A 21,808-nucleotide genomic window follows, 5' to 3' on the forward strand; every position below is an offset into this window, starting at 1 on the left:
AAGATATAGAACAATTAAGACTCAGACCACACGTTTTCTGAATAGTTTTTGTCTCAGAGTTATAATTGCAATTAATAATGAGCTTAAAGACCACCAGTAGTAAATAATTAGTTGGACTGTGTTACTTGGCCTGTGATGTAGATGTTTGTATTTTTAGTGGGGGACTTTTAGTGGGTGGGGAGTGTTTGGGGAATTTTATGTGTGTGCATGTGTCTGGTCTCTGGGTGTCTGTGAATTTCGTTGTATGGGTATACTGTGTATATACTTACAATGACAATAAATTATTATTATTATTATTATTATTATTATTATTATTATTATTATTATTATTATTATTATTATTATTATTATTATTATTATTATTATTATTATTATTATTATTATAAAAAGTATTATATCCATACATTATAAAGAGCATCATATTCATTGGAATAAGAAGAGCAGCTTGTTACAGAATGCCTTGGAGGAGCATTCACAAACTTTACTCACTGTTAGAAAAAAGCAGTGTTAACTGGCTTTATGTACAAACCACCATAAAACACATTATAGTAAATTGCTATCATACAGACAGCATACACCACATGAAAATTCTGCTGATGCCTTGTATAAAGAATGGGTGTCCTAAGTTGATGGCATGATATTATGACAGGTGATAATGCATATAACAAAGAAGACTGCAAATACTGGAATGAGTCATTTATTTAATGCTGTATTTACATCACCTTTCAGCTTAGGGCAGGTAAAGGTAAAGGTAAAGGTTCCCCTTGACAATTTTTGTCCAGTCGTGTTCGACTCTAGGGGGTGGTGCTCATCCCCATTTCCAAGCCATAGAGCCAGCGTTTGTCCGAAGACAATCTTCCGTGGTCACATGGCCAGTGCGACTTAGACACGGAATGTTGTTACCTTCCCACCGAGGTGGTCCCTATTTATCTACGTGCATTTGCATGCTTTCAAACCGCTAGGTTGGCGGGAGCTGGGACAAGCGACGGGCGCTCACTCTGTCGCATGGATTTGATCTTACGACTGCTTGGTCTTCTGACCCTGCAGCACAGGCTTCTGCGGTTTAGCTCGCAGCGCCACCACGTCCCTCAGCTTAGGGCAGTTTCCTATATATCTTTGTTTGTTTGTTTGAAATATTTTACTAATATTAATACTAATATCGAATAGACCAGATGAGCGGGATATAAATAAAATAAATAAATAAATAATATTTTTACTCAACCTTCCTGTCAAGGTCACCAATTATGCAAAGACAGAAAGGGTGACACCCAATGCTAGACTACCTTCAGTTGCTTAGAGAAGGGTGGTATAGAAATATATTAAACAAATAGAATATTAAATTAAAAATATTCATTTTGATACACAGAGCACATATTTACTGCTTCCTTTCACCACATCAAAATACACAGATACAAAACCAACTGATACTTGAATGAGGACATTATGTTTTGACAGTGTCAACTATGTTTTAAATAACAGTGATGTCATTTCAAAGATTAAAGAGTGACTTACTTCCTTTAAAAATCTGTTCGGGAACATTCTAGAAAAGCTATAAAATACACTCAGTTTTTCTAGTAAGTGAAAAGCCATCCTAACACAGTGGAAGGGTTACAATTGAATGGAACAGGTAATTCTCATACCAACTGGTGGGCCAGCAGGTACAACACATTTTCTTTCTATACGAGAAGCTGGAGTTGCACTTTGGTTCTTCACCAAACCTTCCTGGATAAGATCCTGAACTAGACTCTCATTAATCTTCGGAAAAGGAAGGACATGAACTCGTAGATGAGATCCTTCTGTAGGTCTTGGAACTTTCTGGAAAGCCATGTGAGGATTTGGATTCTCCTACAACAAAAACACAATTCCTTTAATTATGGTATTTAATATTTTATATTAATATGACACACTTTGAACTGCTGGATAGCTCAGTGGTTTAGATCTCTGGCTGCAGTAAGAGGTTGGGGGTTCAATTCCCCACTGTGCCCAATTCAAAGAGGCTGAACCTAAAGATACATAGAGTCCCTTCTAGCTCTGCAGTTCAAAGGTGGTGGTGGTGGTGGTTATATAACTAGCACATCATCTTGACATTTAAACCAATGTAGTATAAGAAAGCCTGATTAATACAGTGGTGCCTTGACTTACGAACACCCCGACTTATGACCATTTTGAGGTATGACCAGCTCCGGTCACAAAATTTTGCTTTGACTTGCGACCGGAGCTTCCACTCATGAACAGAAAAAGTTAGGGAAAAAGGGCGGGAAAATCAAATTTCTAACTGTAGGTGGCGACGAGGCTGCTTCTTTGTAGCTCTTTCGCCCCAGCAGTTAGTGTGCGTTGTCGTCGGAGGTTTCGGAACTGCCCCCTTCTACTTCAGTGTGTGTGTGTGTGTGTGTGTGTGTGTGTGTGTGTGTGTGTGTGCGCGCGCGCGCGTGCACGTCTGTGTGTTTTAGGGAGGTAAGGTGCTGTTTTCTGCTTTTTAAAAACTGTTCTGGGTGTTTTTGCAATGTGGCTTTGACCTGGGGGGGTTATTTACTTTACTTTTATTAGATTTTTACCCCGCCCCCCTAGACAAAGTCTACTCGGGGTGGCTTACATACATAATAAAAACATCACAGTAACAACATCATAAAAACATTTAAAACATCAAATTTTAACAGTTATATAAATCATTGCCAAGATGAGATAATTAAAAGAAAAAGAATAAAGATCAGTTAATGTTAATACAGTGGTGCTGTGCTGTGATAGGTTTTGAGGGGTTTGTGGGGTTTTTTTTGTTTTCTCCCCATTTCTGATGGGTCTCGGGGGGTTTGGTTGCTTTTTGGACTTTTGACTTTCTTTTTTAAAACAAAGACTGGGCTAGGTGGAGGTGTTATGTTTCTGTGCTCTGACGGGTCTTGCAGTGTGGATTTAAAATGTGAAAAGTAGACTAGACTGTAATAGTAAATTAAAATTAAATGTGAAAATTAGACTGCAATTTTAAAATGTAAAATTTATTTATTTATTTTTGCATTCTGTGGGTCCTAGGGTTTGTGTACTGTGACCTCTCTTTTGTTTTAAAATGTGTGGATTTAAAATGTGACTCCCAAGTCTTTTTGTTTTAAAATCATGGTGTAAAATGGGGTTTAGACTCAAGTCTCTCCCCCCCCATTGTCTTCTCTCTCTCTCTCTCTCTCTCTCTCTCTCTCTGCTCTCTTTTTGTGCTGAGGGGGTCGGTTTGCTGGAACAAGGTGTTGGTGGGTGGGTTTAAAATGTGTTTGGTTTTAAATGGTGTTTGGTTTGAAAATGTGTTTTGTTTAAAAGGTGCTCGGTTTGGTTTAAAATGTGTTTTGTTTAAAAGGTGCTTTGTTTGGTTTAAAAGGTGCTTGGTTTAAAAAGTGTTTGGTTTAAAATGTGCTTGGTTTAAAAACTGTTTGGTTTAAAAGGTGTTTTAGACTCCAAAATCCTCCACCATTGATTTCTCTCTCTATCTTCTCTCTTTTTGTGCTTAACAGCACAAACCTTTGTCTGAGGGGTCTGTGTGCCCCATTGATGACCTTCTTTCTTTCCTCCTTTCCCACTGTTCCTTATCTCCCTCCTTTCCTGCACTTTTTAAAACCTGTCATCTTAGGCTAAAAGAAGAAAAATCCTTCCCCTAGTGGCAGAGGTCAGATTAACCGCTTTGCATTTGTTCCTATGGGAAGGAATGGTTCGACTTGCAACCGGCACCTCTACATACAACCAAAAAGCAGCCGGAACGGATTGAACGGGTATCAATATATTTCAATGGGAAATGCTGATTCGACTTACAACCATTTGGACTTACAACCATCTTCTGGAATGGATTACGGTCGTAAGTCGAGGCACCATTGTACAGTACATCAAAAGCCAGAATCCTACTGGTGTTCTCATAAGGTTTGCAAACCCTGGCACAGCTAATTGATGCTGGTCTAGGCCATTTTCTCAGTCATGTGCTGATTTCCTCTGCTAGGCTGAATATATTTTAACAATGGAAGAAACTGTTCTGTTCACACAAAGCTTTCAATGGAGCCAAGGCCCTGTGTTAACTTAGGTTGTAATAGGTGAATTCTAGACTTTTCTTATTAACAGCAGAGTTAGGAATTATGGAAGTAATACTTTTTTTTTTGGAAGAACAGATTTAAGGACCTAGATTTGGTGGACAGAGTGCCTGAAGAACTATGGATGGAGGCTCGTAACATTGTACAGGAGGCAGCAGCAAAAACCATCCCAAAGAAAAGAAAAGGCAAGAAAGCAAAATGGATGTCCAACGAGGCCTTAGAAATAGCAGAGAAGAGAAGGGAAACAAAATGCAAGGGAGATAGGGAAAGTTACAGAAAATTGAATGTTGACTTCCAAAGAACAGCAAGGAGAGACGAGAGGGCTTTTTAAAATGGACAGTGCAAAGATATAAAGGGAAATAATAGAAAGGGAAAAACCAGAGATCTGTTCAAGAAAATTAGAGATATTAAAGGAACATTTTGTGCAAACATGGACATGATAAAGGACAAAAATGGGAGGGACTTCACAAAAGCAGAAGACATCAAGAAGAGATGGCAAGAACACACAAAGGAATTATACCAGAAAGATCTGGGTGTCCCAGACAACCCAGATAGTGTGGTTGCTGACCTTGAACCAGACATCATGGAGAGTAAAGTCAAGTGGGCCTTAGAAAGCATGGCAAACAACAAGGCCAGTGGAGGTGATGGCATTCCAAGTGAACTATTTAAAATATTAAAAGATGACACTGTTAAGGTGCTACACTCAATATGTCAGTGTGTTTGGAAAACTCAGCAGTGGCCAGAGGATTGGAAAAGATCAGTCTACATCCCAATCCCAAAGAAGGTCAGTGCCAAAGAAGACTCCAACTACCGTACAATTGTATTCAATTCACACACTAGCAAGGTTATGTTCAAAATCCTACAAGGTAGGCTTCAACAGTATGTGGACCAAGAACTCCCAGAAATACAAGCTGGATTTCAACGGGGCAGGGGAACTAAAGACCAAATTGCTAACATGCACTGGGTTATGGAGAAAGCTAGAGAGTTCCAGATAAACATCTACTTTCATTGACTATGCAAAAGCCTTTGACTATGTGGACCACAGCAAACTATGGCAAGTTCTTAAAGAAATGGGAGTACTTGACCACCTTATCTATCTCCTGAGAAATCTATATGCGGGACAGGAAGCAACAGTTAGAACTGTATATGGAACAACTGATTGGTTCAAAATTGGGAAAGGAGTATGTTACATACAGCACTGATGGTACCTGTCTGTCATGGGTTTGGAGGGAAAGTTCCATCCTATGGGGAGTGGAAGGCGGGACATCAGGGGGGAGGTGCTGTACTGTATATATATTGGGAGCTTGTGTGGAGCTGAAGAGTGGGAGTTGGAGTCTGTGTGTCAGACTGGGTACAACTGTGTGTCAGTCAGTACCTACCTGATAGGTTCAGGTTTCTATGTGGGTAGCCAGAACTGATAGGTTCAGGGTCTGTGCTTTACTTTAAAGTGTTCTGTGTGAACCAAACTGTTGTATGTATGATTGAGACTAAGCCACGTTACAGTATCTTATTTACTTGATCTTTTTATTTACCCTGTTTGTTATTTAAATAAACCTTGTTCTTTGTTTGTTAAAAATCCATTCCTGGTCTGTGTGACTTCTTATAGGGAATGGTTGGTGGCAGCATAATTAGAGTGTGGCATACTCCAGTAGGTCTGGGGTTGTCACAGAGTACAAAAAGGCTGTATGTTGTTTCCCTGCTGAATTAACGTATATGGAGAATACATCATGCAAAAGGCTGGACTGGAGGAATCTCAAACCGGAATTAATATCAACAAAGATTGCCGGAAGAAATATCAACAACCTCAGATATGCAGATGATACCACTCTGATGGCAGAAAGTGAGGAGGAATTAAAGAACCTCTTAATGAGGGTGAAAGAGGAGAGTGCAAAAATGGTCTGAAGCTCAACATCAAAAAAACTAAGATCATGGCCACTGGTTCCATCACCTCCTGGCAAACAGAAGGGGAACATATGGAGGCAATGACAGATTTGACTTTCCTGGGCTCCATGATCACTGCAGATGGTGACAGTAGCCATAAAATTAAAAGACATCTGCTTCTTGGGAGGAAAGCAATGACAAACCGAGACAGCATCTTAAAAAGCAGAGACATCACCTCGCCGACAAAATTCCGCATAGTCAAAGCTATGGCTTTTCCAGTAGCGATCTATGGAAGTGAAAGCTGGACCATAAAGAAGGCTGACCGCCAAAGAATTGATGCTTTTGAATTGTGGTGCTGGAGGAGACTCTTGATAGTCCCCTGGACTGCGAGGAGAACAAACCTATCAATTCTGAAGGAAATTAACCCTGAGTGCTCACTGGAAAGATCCTGATGCTGAGGCTCCAATACTTTGGCCATCTCATGAGAAGACTCCCTGGAAAAGACCCTGATGTCGGGAAAATGTGAAGGCAAGAGGATAAGGGAATGACAGAGGACGAGATGGTTGGACAATATCACCGAAGCTACCAACATGAATTTGACCCAACTCCCGGAGGCAATGGAAGACAGGAGGGCCTGGCGTGCTCTGGTCCATGGGGTCACGAAGAGTCGGACATGACTTAACAACTAAACAACAACAAATACTTTTTTTTAAAAAAATGACCTATTTTCCACAACTTCACAGTCGTTCACAATAATCTACAGGCAGAATATTTTTAGTTGAGTGAAGAGATTATATAAATCCCTCAGTTTCACACAGTCTAAAAGAACAGGTTCTCTAAAATGAAATAATTCTTAATCATATATGGGAGTGAAATATGCTACTTAATTGATAAATAGATTCCTAATTGTGTACTTTACCATGACTGTTATCATGGGTTACTTTTTTTTTTAAAAAAAGAAAAGCTAATGCAGACTGACAAGTCTTTATGACTGCATATTTTTTTGCCTTTAATACCAAACAATTATCTCACAACACACATTAACATAATTTTTGTTCAACCATCATTGTAAAGGAGGTAGACAGATTTATTTCAATGAATGCAGTGGTGAGGTTCTATTAATACAATTTCCACTACTTGGGGATATCTCATTTTCCACATCCAATTGCAAAACTAAATTCTTTAATTTTGTGGGCAGATTGGCATTCACAATTTGTTATTACTCTGTCATACCATGTAGTGCAGCTTACTTGCACTATTAGTTCCACTAGTGCTTGGATACCTGTAAATTGAACATATAAGCACTAGCAGAATAATGCCTTATATTTTTCCCACATACTACCTAATGAGGAGATTAAACATGAACTATGACACATAAGACCAACAAAGGAAGTAATTCTATTAAATAATTGAGAATAAAGTTGTTAGAACACAGGGACAAGATGAAGAGAATCAAAGAGTTGAGGAGACATTTGCAGGCAAACATATGTAGGAATGAATAAATATTTCTTTGGCAATTTAATCTTTGTTTATTGGGAATCCTCATCTCTTAATTACTATGGATAAGGGCCAGTGAGAAAGGCAAATGAGGTATGAACAATCTATTACAACGGGCATGAACAGGGAAATATTTCAAGATGTACCAATTTGCCTAATCCTGTTTAGTGGGAAGCAAGCATATTTAGTCAACGTATTCTGAACAATATAGAATATAATACATAATTTGGATTGTGCTTAAAGTCATGTAGTACAGGTAGTATTCTTGGCTACAAAGAGTACAGTGTGCCTTGCACATACCTGATTATACTACTCAGCACCTTTCTTTTACAGCAGTTAAAACAATGCTTACATGTATTATAATTTAAATCAACTAAATTAAGGGAAACTATTTGAGAAAGAAAGATGGCCTATGAAACCCTTGCAAGATGCCTCCACCTGTTTTGGGAAGAGTCCTATTGCTCCCTCAGCTTCTTTATACTGCAACCTGCCCAATTTAGCAGGACCTTCTAACGGTCTGTGTAGTATTGCAGGCAGGCTGGAGGTGTTGAGACTGCCAGGGGACAACAAGGACCTCTGGCGGGGGCTAGGAAAAAAAATCCTGCCTGAAACCTTGCTTCTATTTACAGTTGACAATACAGTATTGTGACAGATGGATCAGTGGTTTGACTCAGTATAAGGCAACTCCTGTTACATTAACCATAACTTCAAGATATAGTATGACGCTAATCACTATTTCAATTTCTGCAGTTTCCAGAATTTAAAATTGCATTTTCTTTAGTTGCATTATAGTATGTGAAAGGATTGTACTTACATTTTTGAACAGCTGCTCTGCAAGTTCTCTGACATGCCTTAACATTTTTGATGAATTTTTCTCCTCAGATTTAATTCTCTCAACTTCAAATGCTACCAACTTAAAAAATAAATCAGTTGTCACAAAAGGACTTTCTTTACAGTAAAATCATAAACAAAATCTTAGTAATGGCCTGTATGTGTGACATATCTCACACAATTATTCATACATTCTACATGATACTTTATTTCAGACACGTACATTAGCCCTACTTGTGAAATATGGTGCTAGATAGTGTAAATAATTTTCTATCTAATGCTGTGATACTCAATGTGGTGTACCAAACAGAATGATGGACTGGGACTCAGGAGACTAGATTCAAGTTCATGCTGAAATATGGAAATTAACTGGAGTGTCGCACTGGTAAAGTCACTTCTTAAATATCTCACATCTCTTAGAAATCTTATTGGGGTGCCCTAAGTTTGATGTGATCTGACAGCACATCACATACACAAATACATATAGTCCTAGGGTTCTTTCAAAGTGTTTGGCATTTCTCACATAATATCATCATTTAATTCATTATGCTCTTTAAATTTCAGTTCTGAATGCCATTAACGATGCAAGCATGTCAAAATTATCTGGCTTTTGTATGTATGGTGCATTGTGACAATCCAAACAGCAATAAAATAATATTTACAAGAGCTGAGTAACCAAAGTTTAAGTCATTTTGTGTAGGTAAACACATAAACGTATGGTCCCCCTAAGCACCATTTTGTTAAAATCAGTGTTTATCTAAGCTTAAGATATTTCCAAAATGTCATACAGAAAGATTTTAAAGAAAAAAAAGAATAGAAAAGAAAAAAAAGGAAAGAAAAGTCTGCCAAGTATTATCTATTATTTTTGAAAGCATTCTAAAATAGATATAACATTTTGTAGTTATTCTTATTAAGGTTTACATATGCATCATATTTGCATATATTTATGATGCGCAGGCAGCAATAGCCCAGGTAGCACTTTTCCTAAGAACTTTTATTTTGTTATAATTTTTTTAAGCCAATAACTTCAGTAGAATAATTTCTAGCAGTTTGGATAAAATCATTTAAATATAAAAAGTAGTGTTCAAACAGAACAAATGGTTTAGAGCTAATTCACTCCAATAGAATCCACAACTTCAAAATACAACTGCAGCATCAGTCTTTAAACAACAAAATAGTTACTGGCCAGAATCCAAAGGTAGCACTTATGCTAGTATAAGAGCAATGGCAAAAATTGTAGGAGGAGATTGCCATCAGCTAACAAGTTGCTAATTGTACCTTTGTTGCATGCTAGTTGCATGATTTAGTGCCGGACTATGGATATAAGTGTCAACTCATTAACTGAAGACTTCACTGGAGCAATTTACACCACTGCAATTTTGCGCTGGCATAACTTACCAGAAACCAATATGATTCTGGCCACTGAAATTTAAGTTTGCATCTACCCTCTCTCTCAGCTTTCATGCATATCTTTAAAAAAGTATCTCTACCTCATCAAAGAGATCACAGGATCTGTAAGGAGGACCTCTCTCTGATACAAAACCAGCAAATGCCATTCCATTAAGAACTTTTGTAAGGACATCATTCTCAATCAAGCCTCGCTGGCTCAAAAAGGCTGCCTGCAGAAAGAAGTAAATCTTAGTCACCAAAAAAAGCATTTTTCACATCACTGTGCAGTCTTAGAAAAAGAGACAAAAAGAATAGTTAAAATATAATATTAAAAACAAGGAGAGAATGACCCCCCCCAAAAAAGGGGGGGACGCTCAACTACCATAGCATCAAGGTTATTGTAAGCAGAAAACTTTCCATCAGCACATACATGCTCATTTCAAATATGTTTAGAATGCATTCTGAAGTCTGTTTTCTTTCAGCTAACAGAAATGATGCAAGGTGAGATGCAAAATAGCTACATATTAAATCCATTTAACAGTTGGAGCATGAAAAACCTTACAGGTGTTAAAATAAAGTTAAAGCTGTAAATATTTGAATGTTTAATCTGATGTCTTGGTCTACTGCGATATGGTGCTATTTGCTTTTTAAACCCACTAAGATGCATGTATCCTTTTGTCTTTCCTAAAGGGCATAAGAGCATGACATATGATAAATGAAGATGGAATGCTGGGTGAAATAAACTTTTGCTAGAGGACCATGGCAAATTTCTGTTGGGAAAAACTGCTTTGTGAATGAGTTTTGCCAAGCCGAAGTAACAGATGATTTTTCCCCATGGCCAGACAGAAATTCCTAGCCTCAGTTTATTATTCCTTATGGAATATAATTTGACTCACTTGCAGGAGCTGTACAGATTATTTTACAAAACCATCTGCTGAATTTTGAATTAGCATTTAACATGACACACATTATTCGTCCCTAATTTTTGCTAGTGCATTTTAATCAACTAGAGCACTGGTTCTTAACCTTGGGTTACTCAGGAGTTTTGGACTGCAACTCCCAGAAGCCTTCACCACCAACTGTGCTGGCTGGGGTTTCTGGGAGTTGCAATTCAAAAACACCTGAGTAACAAAGGTTAAGAACCACTGAGCTAGATGATGGATGGGAGTTAATATATGTGAAGGATTCCTACATTATATGACAAAAGGGCAAACGAGATGATCACCGTATCCTTTTTAGCTTGGATTTCCATCTGTAGAAATTCCCCTTATAGGAAAAAAAAGCACAAATATCTGTAGTACAAAGTAATACAATAACCTGTAAACATCACATAAGACAATGTTGTTATAAGATGGAACTTGTAAAATAAGTAAGCTAAATCTAACACTCTATTCTTTAAGATGTTTTTAAAATGTTTGACTCGAACCATTATGCTACATTGTACAAAGCAACTACCACGCTTACTATTCTATGACAATATACATTATAACCTTTCCAAAATGACACTATTATTGTCTAGAGATGCTGGCAACACATGCTTTGCTTTTACCTTATGGAAGTTTATTACAGGTTCTGAATGGATCCTAATCAGCTGAAGGCAAGATCTGTATCCTTGGAACAGCTGTGCAAATAATCTAAGAAAGACTCCTCGCACTTCTTTATCCTGAGGAAAAAAAGCAAATTGAGTGCTACTGTGTTTTCTTAAAACATATCAAGTCACAAAACATTGTTTTTAAATGAATACATTCTGTAAGCATTCCTAGAGGGGTGAAAAGCACAATACAAACTAAAAATTAAAACTGAAGAAGTTCTTGTACTTTCAATATCCCAATTAAAATAAGTGTGGTATCATTATGAAACAGAAAGTATTCAAATAAGAAGGCCTTCTTCCTGCTTCATATTAGCTGTTGAAAGACAACTTATTTGTCTTCCATGCATTAGTATATTTCCCCAAGTCTAACCGAAATATAAGCTACTGATGAAAGCACAAAGAACAGTCCCAAGAAGATGTGTTTCACTGCTGAGATTAATGAGTCACAATTTTTCTACTGCGCTCTCTCTTTTTATCTCTCTCTCAAATGCAGAATCCTACTAGGGTTTTACATTGGAATAGGTGAAACCATGAAACTTGCAACAACAAATCACCACTAATTTACAAGGTGTTCATCATGTGCTTGGTTGCATGCCAAGTTCTGATCCAGTAACATGAGCAGGCACAAAACCAGCACCTTGTTACTTAGCTGCAGTTCACTGCTGTGGTTTACAGTGGGGTCTTGACTTGAGAACTTAATCCGTATTGGAAGGCAGTTCTCAAGTCAAAATGTTCTCAAGTCAAATCTGCATTTCCCATAGGAATGCATTGAAAACCATTTGATCCGTATCTGCTCTTTTCCGTCCATAGAAACTAATGGGAAGCTGCTATTCCGCCTTTGACCACTGGAGAGGGATATTTTGTTTCTTTTTTTCTTAGGTCAAGAAAGGTTCAGGGAAGGCAGGGAAAATACAGTCCAGGCAGTCCAGTACCAGGCAGTCCGAAGACTGTCTCCCAATCCACTCTCTAAACACTGGGAGGAGTGAGGAAGCAGACAGGCACCCTTTTCACTGGCCAACAGTTAACTGAAAGTTCACATTTTGCACTTTCCCTGCCTCCCACGTGGTTTTTTTTCAGTTCTTCACTCAAATCTAAGTATGTAAGTCAAGTCAATATTTTCCTATGAGAGTGGTTCTTAAGTCAAAATGTTATTAACTCAAGCCGTTTGTTACATACAGCACTGATGGTACCTGTCTGTCATGGGTTTGGAGGGAAAGTTCCATCCTATGGGGAGTGGAAGGCGGGACATCAGGGGGAGGAGCTGTACTGTATATATACTTGGAGCTTGTGTGGAGAAGGGGGAGTTGGAGTCTGTGTGTCAGACTGAGTACAACTGTGTGTCAGTTGGTACATACCTGATAGGTTCAGGTTTCTTTATAGGTAGCCAGAACTGATAGGTTCAGGGTCTGTGCTTTACTTTAAAGTGTTCTGTGTGAACCAAACTGTTGTATGTATGATTGAGACTAAGCCACGTTACTGTATCTTATTTACCTGATCATTTTATTTACCCTGTTTGTTATTTAAATAAACCTTGTTCTTTTGTTTGTTAAAAATCCATTCCTGGTCTGTGTGACTTCTTATAGGGAATGGTTGGTGGCAGCATATTTAAAGTGTGGTATACTCCAGTAGGTCTGGGGTTGTCACATTGATTGGTGTCCAGCGTGTGGGATACGACTGGTCCAGTTGTCCAGTGGTCCAGCAAAGCCTTGGCAAGTGTGCCCAGAGCAAGGGGGGTCTAGTCAAGGAAAATCTGAGAGCGCGTAGGTAATCTTCTAGGCTTACCTCACGGGGAGGTACGCTAGTGGAAGAACGTGCACACTCAGATTGGGGACTAGATTAGGGAGCTCTGAGGCAACCCGTTTTGGCGGGAAAGGGCTGAGGCAAAGCTGTGTGAAGTAACAGTGATCTAGCCTGTCTGCTGAGAGGCCTAGCAGAGGGGGGTGAATTCTGCCTGGCAACAGTTGCAAGTTAGTGCTGAAGGAACAGCAGCAATCTATAGAAGGCTGTTTCTGAGGCAAAAGGAAAAAAGTCGTCGCTTTATTTTGAGGCTTGACTTTTGAAGGCAGCCTGTTCTGGGGGGGAATTATGCCCTTGACTCGAAGCCAAATGGCAGAAATGGGGGAAGTAAGAGACCCACAGGTAGACCAAGGTTCTGAGGAGGAATTTGGCTCAGTGCAGGATGAGAGCACGGGAGAACAGAACCCAGAACACATAGCCCAACAGCATGAATTTAGGATGAAACAATTAGAAATGGAAAGAGAGAGAATGGAAAAAGAAGAAAGATTAGAGAGAGAGAGAATGGAAAAAGAAGAAAGATTGGAGAGAGAGAAAATGGCGTTTGAGCTGAAGAAGCTGGAGATAATGAGTAGAAATAGTAATAACAATAATAATGAGGGGAACCCAGGGAATGGGGAAGGCGGCCTGTCTAAAACTGACCTGAAGAAATTCCCTGTGTACCACAAGGGAGATTGCCCTGAGGTGTTCTTTTCCCTCGTGGAAAGAGCGTTTGTGGACTTCTCAGTAAGGGAAACTGAGAAGATGACCATTATGCGATCTTTAATCAGTGGCAGCCTGGCAGAAGTCTATGCAGAGATGCCAGTGGAACTGTTGAAAGACTTCGCTGAGTTTAAAAAACTGGTGTTTGCCAGACATGGGATAAATGCGGAACAGCTGAGGCAAAGATTCAGGTCACTCACAAAGAAACCAGAGCAGACTTTTACCCAAGTGGGGGCCCAACTGGTGAGGCTGCTAGAGAAATGGCTGTCTCAGGAGGGGACAGAGACCTTCCAGCAGCTCAAAGACCTGATAGCGCTGGAACAGTTTTATTCAGTCCTGCATGGGGAACTGAAGTTCCAGGTGAGGGAGAGGAAACCGAAATCTGTGACAGAGGCGGCAGAGATCGCAGATTTTATTTACCAAATAAGAAAGCCCTTAGGTGCTGAGGGGAAATCTGTAGGTAAACCCAAAGAAACCTACAGCAAGTACTCTCAGGGACCAGGGAAAAACCAGCAAGGGGGAGGGGCCCATGTTGAAGGGAAGCCCTCAGACATGAAACCACAAAGACCTCAGATTTTGGAGGGAAAACCAAAACCAGAGGAGAAAGACTCCAAGTACAGCAGAAAATGTTATTTCTGTCAAGGAAAGGGCCATCTAATCTCAGAGTGTGAGAAATGGAAGCAGCTAAAGGGAAATTTGCCTCATGATTTGAGTGGAACCAAGCCAAAAGCTGTGTTCTGTGTCCAGAAAGAGCAAAGCTCCTTGCCACTGAGGGAGCCTGTTGCCATGGCTACTCAATCTGGAACAGTTACATCTGCTGATCAGGCTGGGGAAAATGGTCCTCTTGTGGAGGTCAAGCGCTGCTTACTAGTGAGGACAGATTCGCAGTTGTTTGAGACCGCAGGGGTGGACGTAGGAATACTTGACCATCAGTATAGGGGGCTAAGGGATACTTGTTCCCAGGTGACCCTGTGCCATCCAGACATTATTCCTGGGAAGTATATAATCCCAAATGAGAGCTTGAAGGTGGCAGGGATTGAGGGGCAGGTGATCTCACTGCCAGTAGCTGAGGTACCTGTGAGCTTTCAAGGCTGGAGGGGAGTTTGGCGGCTAGCGATTTCATCGACTCTGCCAGCAGCCGTGCTCGTGGGAAATGACCTGGCTGAACATGTGAAACGGGTGCTAGTGATTACACGCTCACAAGCCACCACGGGGACAGTTCAGGGGGGTACTGAAGGGCCCGAGGCGGAAGCAGATGAGGGTAGTTCCGAAGCTGTGGTGGAAACCTTAACCACAGACAGCAAATTTGGCCAAGAGCAAAAGGCAGACGCCACTCTCCGAAAGTGTTTTGAACAGGTGACAGACACCCAGCTAACACCTGAAACCCCAGCGAGATTTCGCGAGAAAAAGGGAATTTTATATAGAGAGACCCTGAGGAATATCTCAAAAGGGGGAGATGGGATCAGAAGTCAGCTAGTGGTACCTGAAAAGTATCGCCCCATGATCTTACAAAGGGGGCACTCTGACATGTTTGCTGCGCACTTAGGGGTGAACAAAACCCAGCAGAGAATCACACAAAATTTTTACTGGCCTGAAATAGGGAAGCAGATCAAGGAGTTCTGTAAACAATGTGATGTGTGTCAGAGGCAGGGGAATAACCGTGACAGGACCAAAGCGAAGTTGTGCCCTTTGCCTGTAATTGACACCCCATTTAAATGTATAGGAGTGGATATTGTGGGACCTTTGCCCAAGGCCACAAAGAGGGGGAACCGGTTCATTCTCACCATTGTGGACCATGCCACGAGGTACCCCGAAGCCATACCCTTGACTAACATCGAAACTAACACAGTGGCAGATGCCTTGGTGGGGTATATGTCCAGGATGGGATTTGCCTCAGAAATAATCACAGATTTGGGCACATCGTTTACATCAAAGCTCATGAAACGGTTATGGCAAATCTGTGGAATTAAACACAAGGAAACCACTGCCTATCACCCCGAAAGTAATGGGTTAACAGAGAAGTTCAATGGGACTCTGATGCGCATGATTAGGGCTTACTTGGCAGAGAATCCAAACAATTGGGACCAGAAGCTGCAATCCCTTTTGTTTGCTTATCGATCAGTGCCCCAAGCCAGTACCGGGTTCAGTCCGTTTGAACTTTTGTTTGGGAGAAGGGTGAAAGGTCCACTTGATTTAATCAAACAAAATTGGGAGCAGATCACCCAGGATGACCCACAAGACGTTGTGACATATATAGACTCTTTAATGAATGACCTAAAGAGAAACCTAGAGCTAGCAGCAGAGAACCTGCAAGCTCAGAAGGTCAGAAAGAAAACCTGGTATGATCAGAAAGCCAGGGAGAGGCACTTTAACCCAGGGGAGGAAGTGCTTTGGCCTAGGCCCTGCAAAGAGAACAAACTGCAGCTGGGTAGCCCAGAAATAAAATACTTGGGTCACATAGTAGGGGGAGGAGTGATCAAACCCCTAGAGGCCAAGATAGAAGCCGTTCGTGATTGGCCCAGACCCAATACCAAGAAAAAAGTCAAATCATTTCTTGGGTTGGTGGGCTACTACAGAAAGTTCATCCCGAGGTTTAGCGAGATGGCGACTCCGCTGACCGATCTGACGCGGAAGAAGACTGATGACCGCATCCCGTGGACCAGCGACTGTGAGGAGGCGTTCCAGAGGTTGAAGGAGGCGCTCATCAATTATCCAGTGCTGCGTGCTCCAGACTTCGACCGGGAGTTCATCATCTACACCGATGCGTCTAACAGCGGGGTAGGAGCAGTTCTTTGCCAGGAGGATGAAAATGGTGACCAGCATCCAGTGTCCTACCTGAGTAGGAAACTCCAGAAAGGTGAGAGACATTTGGCAACCGTGGAAAAGGAGTGCCTGGCCATAGTATACGCGATTCAGAAGGCCAAACCTTACATCTGGGGAAGACATTTTGTTCTGTGCACTGACCACTCACCACTGCAGTGGTTAAAGACAATGAAAACCCATAATAGTAAACTTATGAGGTGGGCTTTAAACCTGCAAGACTATGACTTTGAAGTGAAGGTGGTCAGAGGGTCAATGAACTGTGTTGCTGACGCCTTGTCAAGAAGACCCGAAGAGTGAAGACGGCGAAGAAACATGGACTATGTATATTTTGGTGACCAAAAGTTAAATGTACCTGTTTTTTTTAAACATGCTTGGTTTGTATTAATAAAGGTAATTTAATGTATTGTAAATGTTAATGTTTAAATGCCTAATTGATATGTTTAACCTAGAGTGTAAGTATGAGTAAGTATGGTATTGTGTTATTGTATAACTGTTTTTGTGTGTTTTGATCCTGGTTGTTTTTTTTGGAGAAAAGCACTTTAGCTTTTCCCCTGCAAAACAACTTATAAAGAGGGGAGGTGTTACATACAGCACTGATGGTACCTGTCTGTCATGGGTTTGGAGGGAAAGTTCCATCCTATGGGGAGTGGAAGGCGGGACATCAGGGGGAGGAGCTGTACTGTATATATACTTGGAGCTTGTGTGGAGAAGGGGGAGTTGGAGTCTGTGTGTCAGACTGAGTACAACTGTGTGTCAGTTGGTACATACCTGATAGGTTCAGGTTTCTTTATAGGTAGCCAGAACTGATAGGTTCAGGGTCTGTGCTTTACTTTAAAGTGTTCTGTGTGAACCAAACTGTTGTATGTATGATTGAGACTAAGCCACGTTACTGTATCTTATTTACCTGATCATTTTATTTACCCTGTTTGTTATTTAAATAAACCTTGTTCTTTTGTTTGTTAAAAATCCATTCCTGGTCTGTGTGACTTCTTATAGGGAATGGTTGGTGGCAGCATATTTAAAGTGTGGTATACTCCAGTAGGTCTGGGGTTGTCACATTGTTCTTAAGTCAAGACCCCACTGTATACAATTTAACATACTCCAATGTAAAATCCCAGTAAGATTTTTGCATTAAGACTGAGTCTTGGACTCCAAGACTACCTTTTGCTGTTGCAGTGCAGCACAACACAGTGAATAATGAATTCCAAGACAGTGAACTATTTTAGGCATATATACTTTCATTTTTTCTGGACAAGTGGACCCATTATATTCGGTGTAACAAGTTTGATATAGTCAAATTCAAATTCATTTTCTGTATTTACTAAACTATAAACTTGATGTGGCAGCAAACAGCACGAGGAACTTTCAATTAAATAACCTACATTCAAGTGAATACTGGTTAAGTAGGTACTATGCTAGAATGGCTATGTCTTACCAACATTTTGGTATGTGACAGAGCTGTTCGAGGAGGAGGAAATGCATAATCTGCCGTTTCCAAATCTGGATGTAAAACCTACAATTTGAAGAACAACATTTCAGAACAAGCACTCTGTTGACAACATTTTTCTACATATATTTTTCCTACTAAAGATTACAATATACCATACTGTACTGTGTGTCTTAAACAGAATAGAATCACAGAATAATAGTGTTAGAAGGGGTCTATTAAGGTCATTGAGAGCCTCTGCTAAATGCAGGAATGCAAGTTAAAGCATCTCTGACAGATAGCTGTTTACATTTCTCTTTAATGTTTTAGTGCTGAGAGTTCACCACCTCCTAAGTAACTGGTTCTATTGCTATACTGCTCTTAATAGTACAAGATTTTCCCAATATTCAGCCCAAATCTGAGCTTCCTGTACGTTGAGCTCCTTATTATGTGTACTGAACTATGGAATGACTCCAAACAGGTCCTGCTCCTCCTCTGTATGACAATCTTTCAAGTATTTCGCTGCATATCTTATATCAAAAGCAGTATACCATGTAACCTCTTATCTATCCCGTCTAATGAAGGAAGAGACAGCATTATGACCCATGAGAAAAAGATGCAAGGAAGTGCTGTACTACCTGATTAGCATAGCATTAGAACTCAAGAATAAAGATACTATTCCCTTTTAAGACTAGAAGGGGGAAGCAGCACAGACATGATTGAAGGAAGATGACAAATGATATAAAACAAATATAAGTTTCCTTTAAAATTTAATGGTAAACATATAGGTGAGTTTGTTAGTTTTTGTTTGTTTTCAGTTATTCTCAGTCTACAATTGCCTAGCATAGTTGCCTTTTTGTGTTATTTGGCAGCAAATGAGAACTATTAAACCTACTTTCGTCTTATTTAGTCTTCTATGACTCTTATTGCCCACAAAAGCTTTTCTTATTAATAAAAACTAAAAGGACTCTGATGATTATGAGATGTGTTTAATAATGTAAATAATAGCACTGATGTGGACAGGGACTGAAATAAAAATTAGTAAACTGGAAATGATTTACGGAATTTGACTTACAAGAGAAAGAGCAGTTTGAGTCTGATGAAGCAGTGGTTCTGGGAGCTGGGACAGATGAATACATTCAGGAATTTTAATTGTACCACCATCCAGGTCTGCTATGATTACATCTAACTGAAAGACACAGACAAATAAATTAGCATTTTATATAACATTTGACACCATGAATGTGAAAGCAATGAGACTGTGAAACACCAGTACTGTATAATAATTATAAGGGATAACCTTGATTATTTGAAAGATGTAGAACTACATCACTGAGAGCACAGATAAATAGTTGTTTTAGAATACTGTTTCAGTCTATCTCTTGGAGGCACACATGAACACAGTAAGGAGGTTTGTGTGTGTCAGGGAAGCTGACATCAGTGTCATCAGGAGGCTTTATTATGAGCTTGGACACTTAGCAGGGTCATTCAGGCTGTAATAGTCAAAGCTGAGACACCACACTAAGATGCATCCACCCTTTTCAGGAGTAATGATCACATAAGCAGAGGAGAACTGATAATTCCAGCAGTCACAGTGGCAGAAAAACTGCTGAAGGGCAGCTACTGGGCAGAAGCAGTATGTGGAGGTGACATGGGCAGGGAATCTTTCACAGGTAATGGTGAATACTGTTAATACTGACCCAAATAAGGCAATGGTAAACCACTTCTGACTATTTCTTACCTTGAAGACATTGTTCAAAATGAAACAAGAGACCAGAAGGCACTCAGCTGGCTACTAGGGAAGAACAATGGACAAATACAAATGGCCCCGTTGCTAATGAAGCAACTAGATTAAAACCAAAAATATATCTAGTTGCCAATGTGTGCAGATATGCTGCATGACACATACAACTGGAATACGGAATAAGAGTAAACTAGAAAACATAAAGCAAGAAATGGAACATTTAAACATTGCAGTACTTAGTCTTAGTGGACTGGAACAGAACATTTTCAGTCTGTTAATTACAAAGTGTTTTTACTCTGAAAATTATGAAATCAGAAGAAACAGTATTGCTCTAATACGGAAAGAAAATGTAGCATCATGCTTCTTGTGGCTAATGCAAACTCTGACCAAACAATGGAAATTAGACTTCTTGGAAACCTATCAACATAACGATAATTTATGTCTATGCTCACAAGCTTTTAAGCAAGGGTCCAAGAAGAAATTACTCACACACTAAAGCAGGATGTGCTAATTACCATGAATGACTGAAATGCAAAAATAAGTAACAAACAGGAACCAGATACTGTTGAGAGAATTAGCCCTAGAAGTCAGAAAAGAAACAGGAGAATGATTCACATAATTTTTTTGAAGGCAACAGTCTTTATACTGCAAAGGCATGCTTCAGGAAACGGGGAAGCAATACACTGCAATACAAATTTCTTTGAAGAAGAAACCACTGATGAAAAACTTGCAGTTTTAGAAAGTGAAGTGAAAGCTGCACCCAGAGCACTTGGAGAAATTAAATCACTAGTGATGATGGGATACAGATAGAACTATTTCAAGCTACACAGACTGAATATGTCAAAATCTTAATAAGAATTTGTCGAGAGGGAATGATAACACTAGTGGGGCTGTAATGCAGAAATAATAAATAAATAATAAATAAACAAACAAATATGGAAAACACAATATACATTCCTATATTCAAGAAACAAGATGCCAAAGATTAGAAAGACCATTGCATTAATTTCACCTGCAAGAAAAGTGATGCTGAAGGTTTTTCAACAAAGACTTTTACTATAAACAGAGCAAAAAACCAGATATTCAAACAAGAATCCCAAAAGGAGGAGATACTAAAGATATAACAAATATTTGTAAGCTAGTGAAGCATGCCTGAGAATTTCAGAAGATTAGTTTATGCTTTATGTTGCTGTTGTTTAGTTGTTAAGTTGTGTCCCATTCTTTGTGACCCCATGGACCATAGCACACCAGGCCCTCCTGTCTTCCACAGCCTCAGCGACTTGGGTTAAATTCATGTTGGTAGTTTCAATGACACTGTTCATTCATCTCATCCTCTGTCATCCCTTTCTCTCTTGCCTTCACATTTTCCCGAAATCAGGGTCTTTTCCAGGGAGTCTTCTCTTCTCATGGGATGGCCAAAGTATTGGAGCCTCAGCTTCAGGATCTGTCCTTCCAGTGAGCACTCGGATTTGATATCCTGCAAAATGGATAGATTTGTTCTCCCTGCAGTCCAGGGGACTCTCGAGACTCTCTTCTAGCACCACAATGCAAAAGCATCAATTCTTTGGCGGTCAGTCTTCTTTATGGTCCAGCTCTCACTTCCATACATCACTACTGGAAAAGCTATAGCTTTGACTATGTGGACTTTTGTCAGCAAGGTGATGTCTCTGCTTTTTAAGATGTTGTCTAGGTTTGTCATCAGTTTCCTCCCAAGAAGCAGGTGTCTTTTAATTCCGTGGCTGTTGTCACCATCTGCAGTGATCATGGAGCCCAAGAAGGTAAACTATGTCACTGCCTCCATATCTTCCCCTTCAATTTGCCAGGAGGTGATGGGACCAGTGGCCATGATATTAGCTTTTTTATGTTGAGCTTCAGACCGTTTTTGCGCTCTCCTCTTTCACCCTCATTAAGAGGTTCTTTAATTCCTTTATTAAGAGATTCTTAAATTACGCTTTATAGACTACAGTAAAGTCTTTGACTATGGGGATCATTTAAATTTTTTTATTTATATGTCCCCTTTCTCCCTGTAGGGCAGGGGTCCCGAACCCCCAGTCTGTGGCCCAGTGCCGGTCAGT

General features: G+C 39.9%; 1 protein-coding gene across 7 annotated transcripts in view; it reads right to left on the minus strand.

Annotated features, from left to right (window-relative positions):
* The window catches only part of SBF2 (SET binding factor 2), a 402,592-nt gene that overhangs the window by 135,247 nt on the left and 245,537 nt on the right, over window positions 1–21,808 (minus strand). For all 7 annotated transcript variants that reach the window (XM_020789925.3, XM_020789927.3, XM_020789926.3 and 4 more), the window contains 6 exons: window positions 19,065–19,178; window positions 17,999–18,076; window positions 11,203–11,316; window positions 9,755–9,883; window positions 8,248–8,346; window positions 1,641–1,845 (listed from right to left, as the gene is read on the minus strand). In XM_020789925.3, coding sequence (XP_020645584.1) covers window positions 1,641–1,845; window positions 8,248–8,346; window positions 9,755–9,883; window positions 11,203–11,316; window positions 17,999–18,076; window positions 19,065–19,178 — 739 coding nt within the window. The remainder of the gene's footprint in view (window positions 1–1,640; window positions 1,846–8,247; window positions 8,347–9,754; window positions 9,884–11,202; window positions 11,317–17,998; window positions 18,077–19,064; window positions 19,179–21,808) is intronic.

This window comes from Pogona vitticeps, chromosome 1 (genome assembly GCF_051106095.1).
Source record: "Pogona vitticeps strain Pit_001003342236 chromosome 1, PviZW2.1, whole genome shotgun sequence".
Classification (NCBI taxonomy): domain Eukaryota; kingdom Metazoa; phylum Chordata; class Lepidosauria; order Squamata; family Agamidae; genus Pogona; species Pogona vitticeps.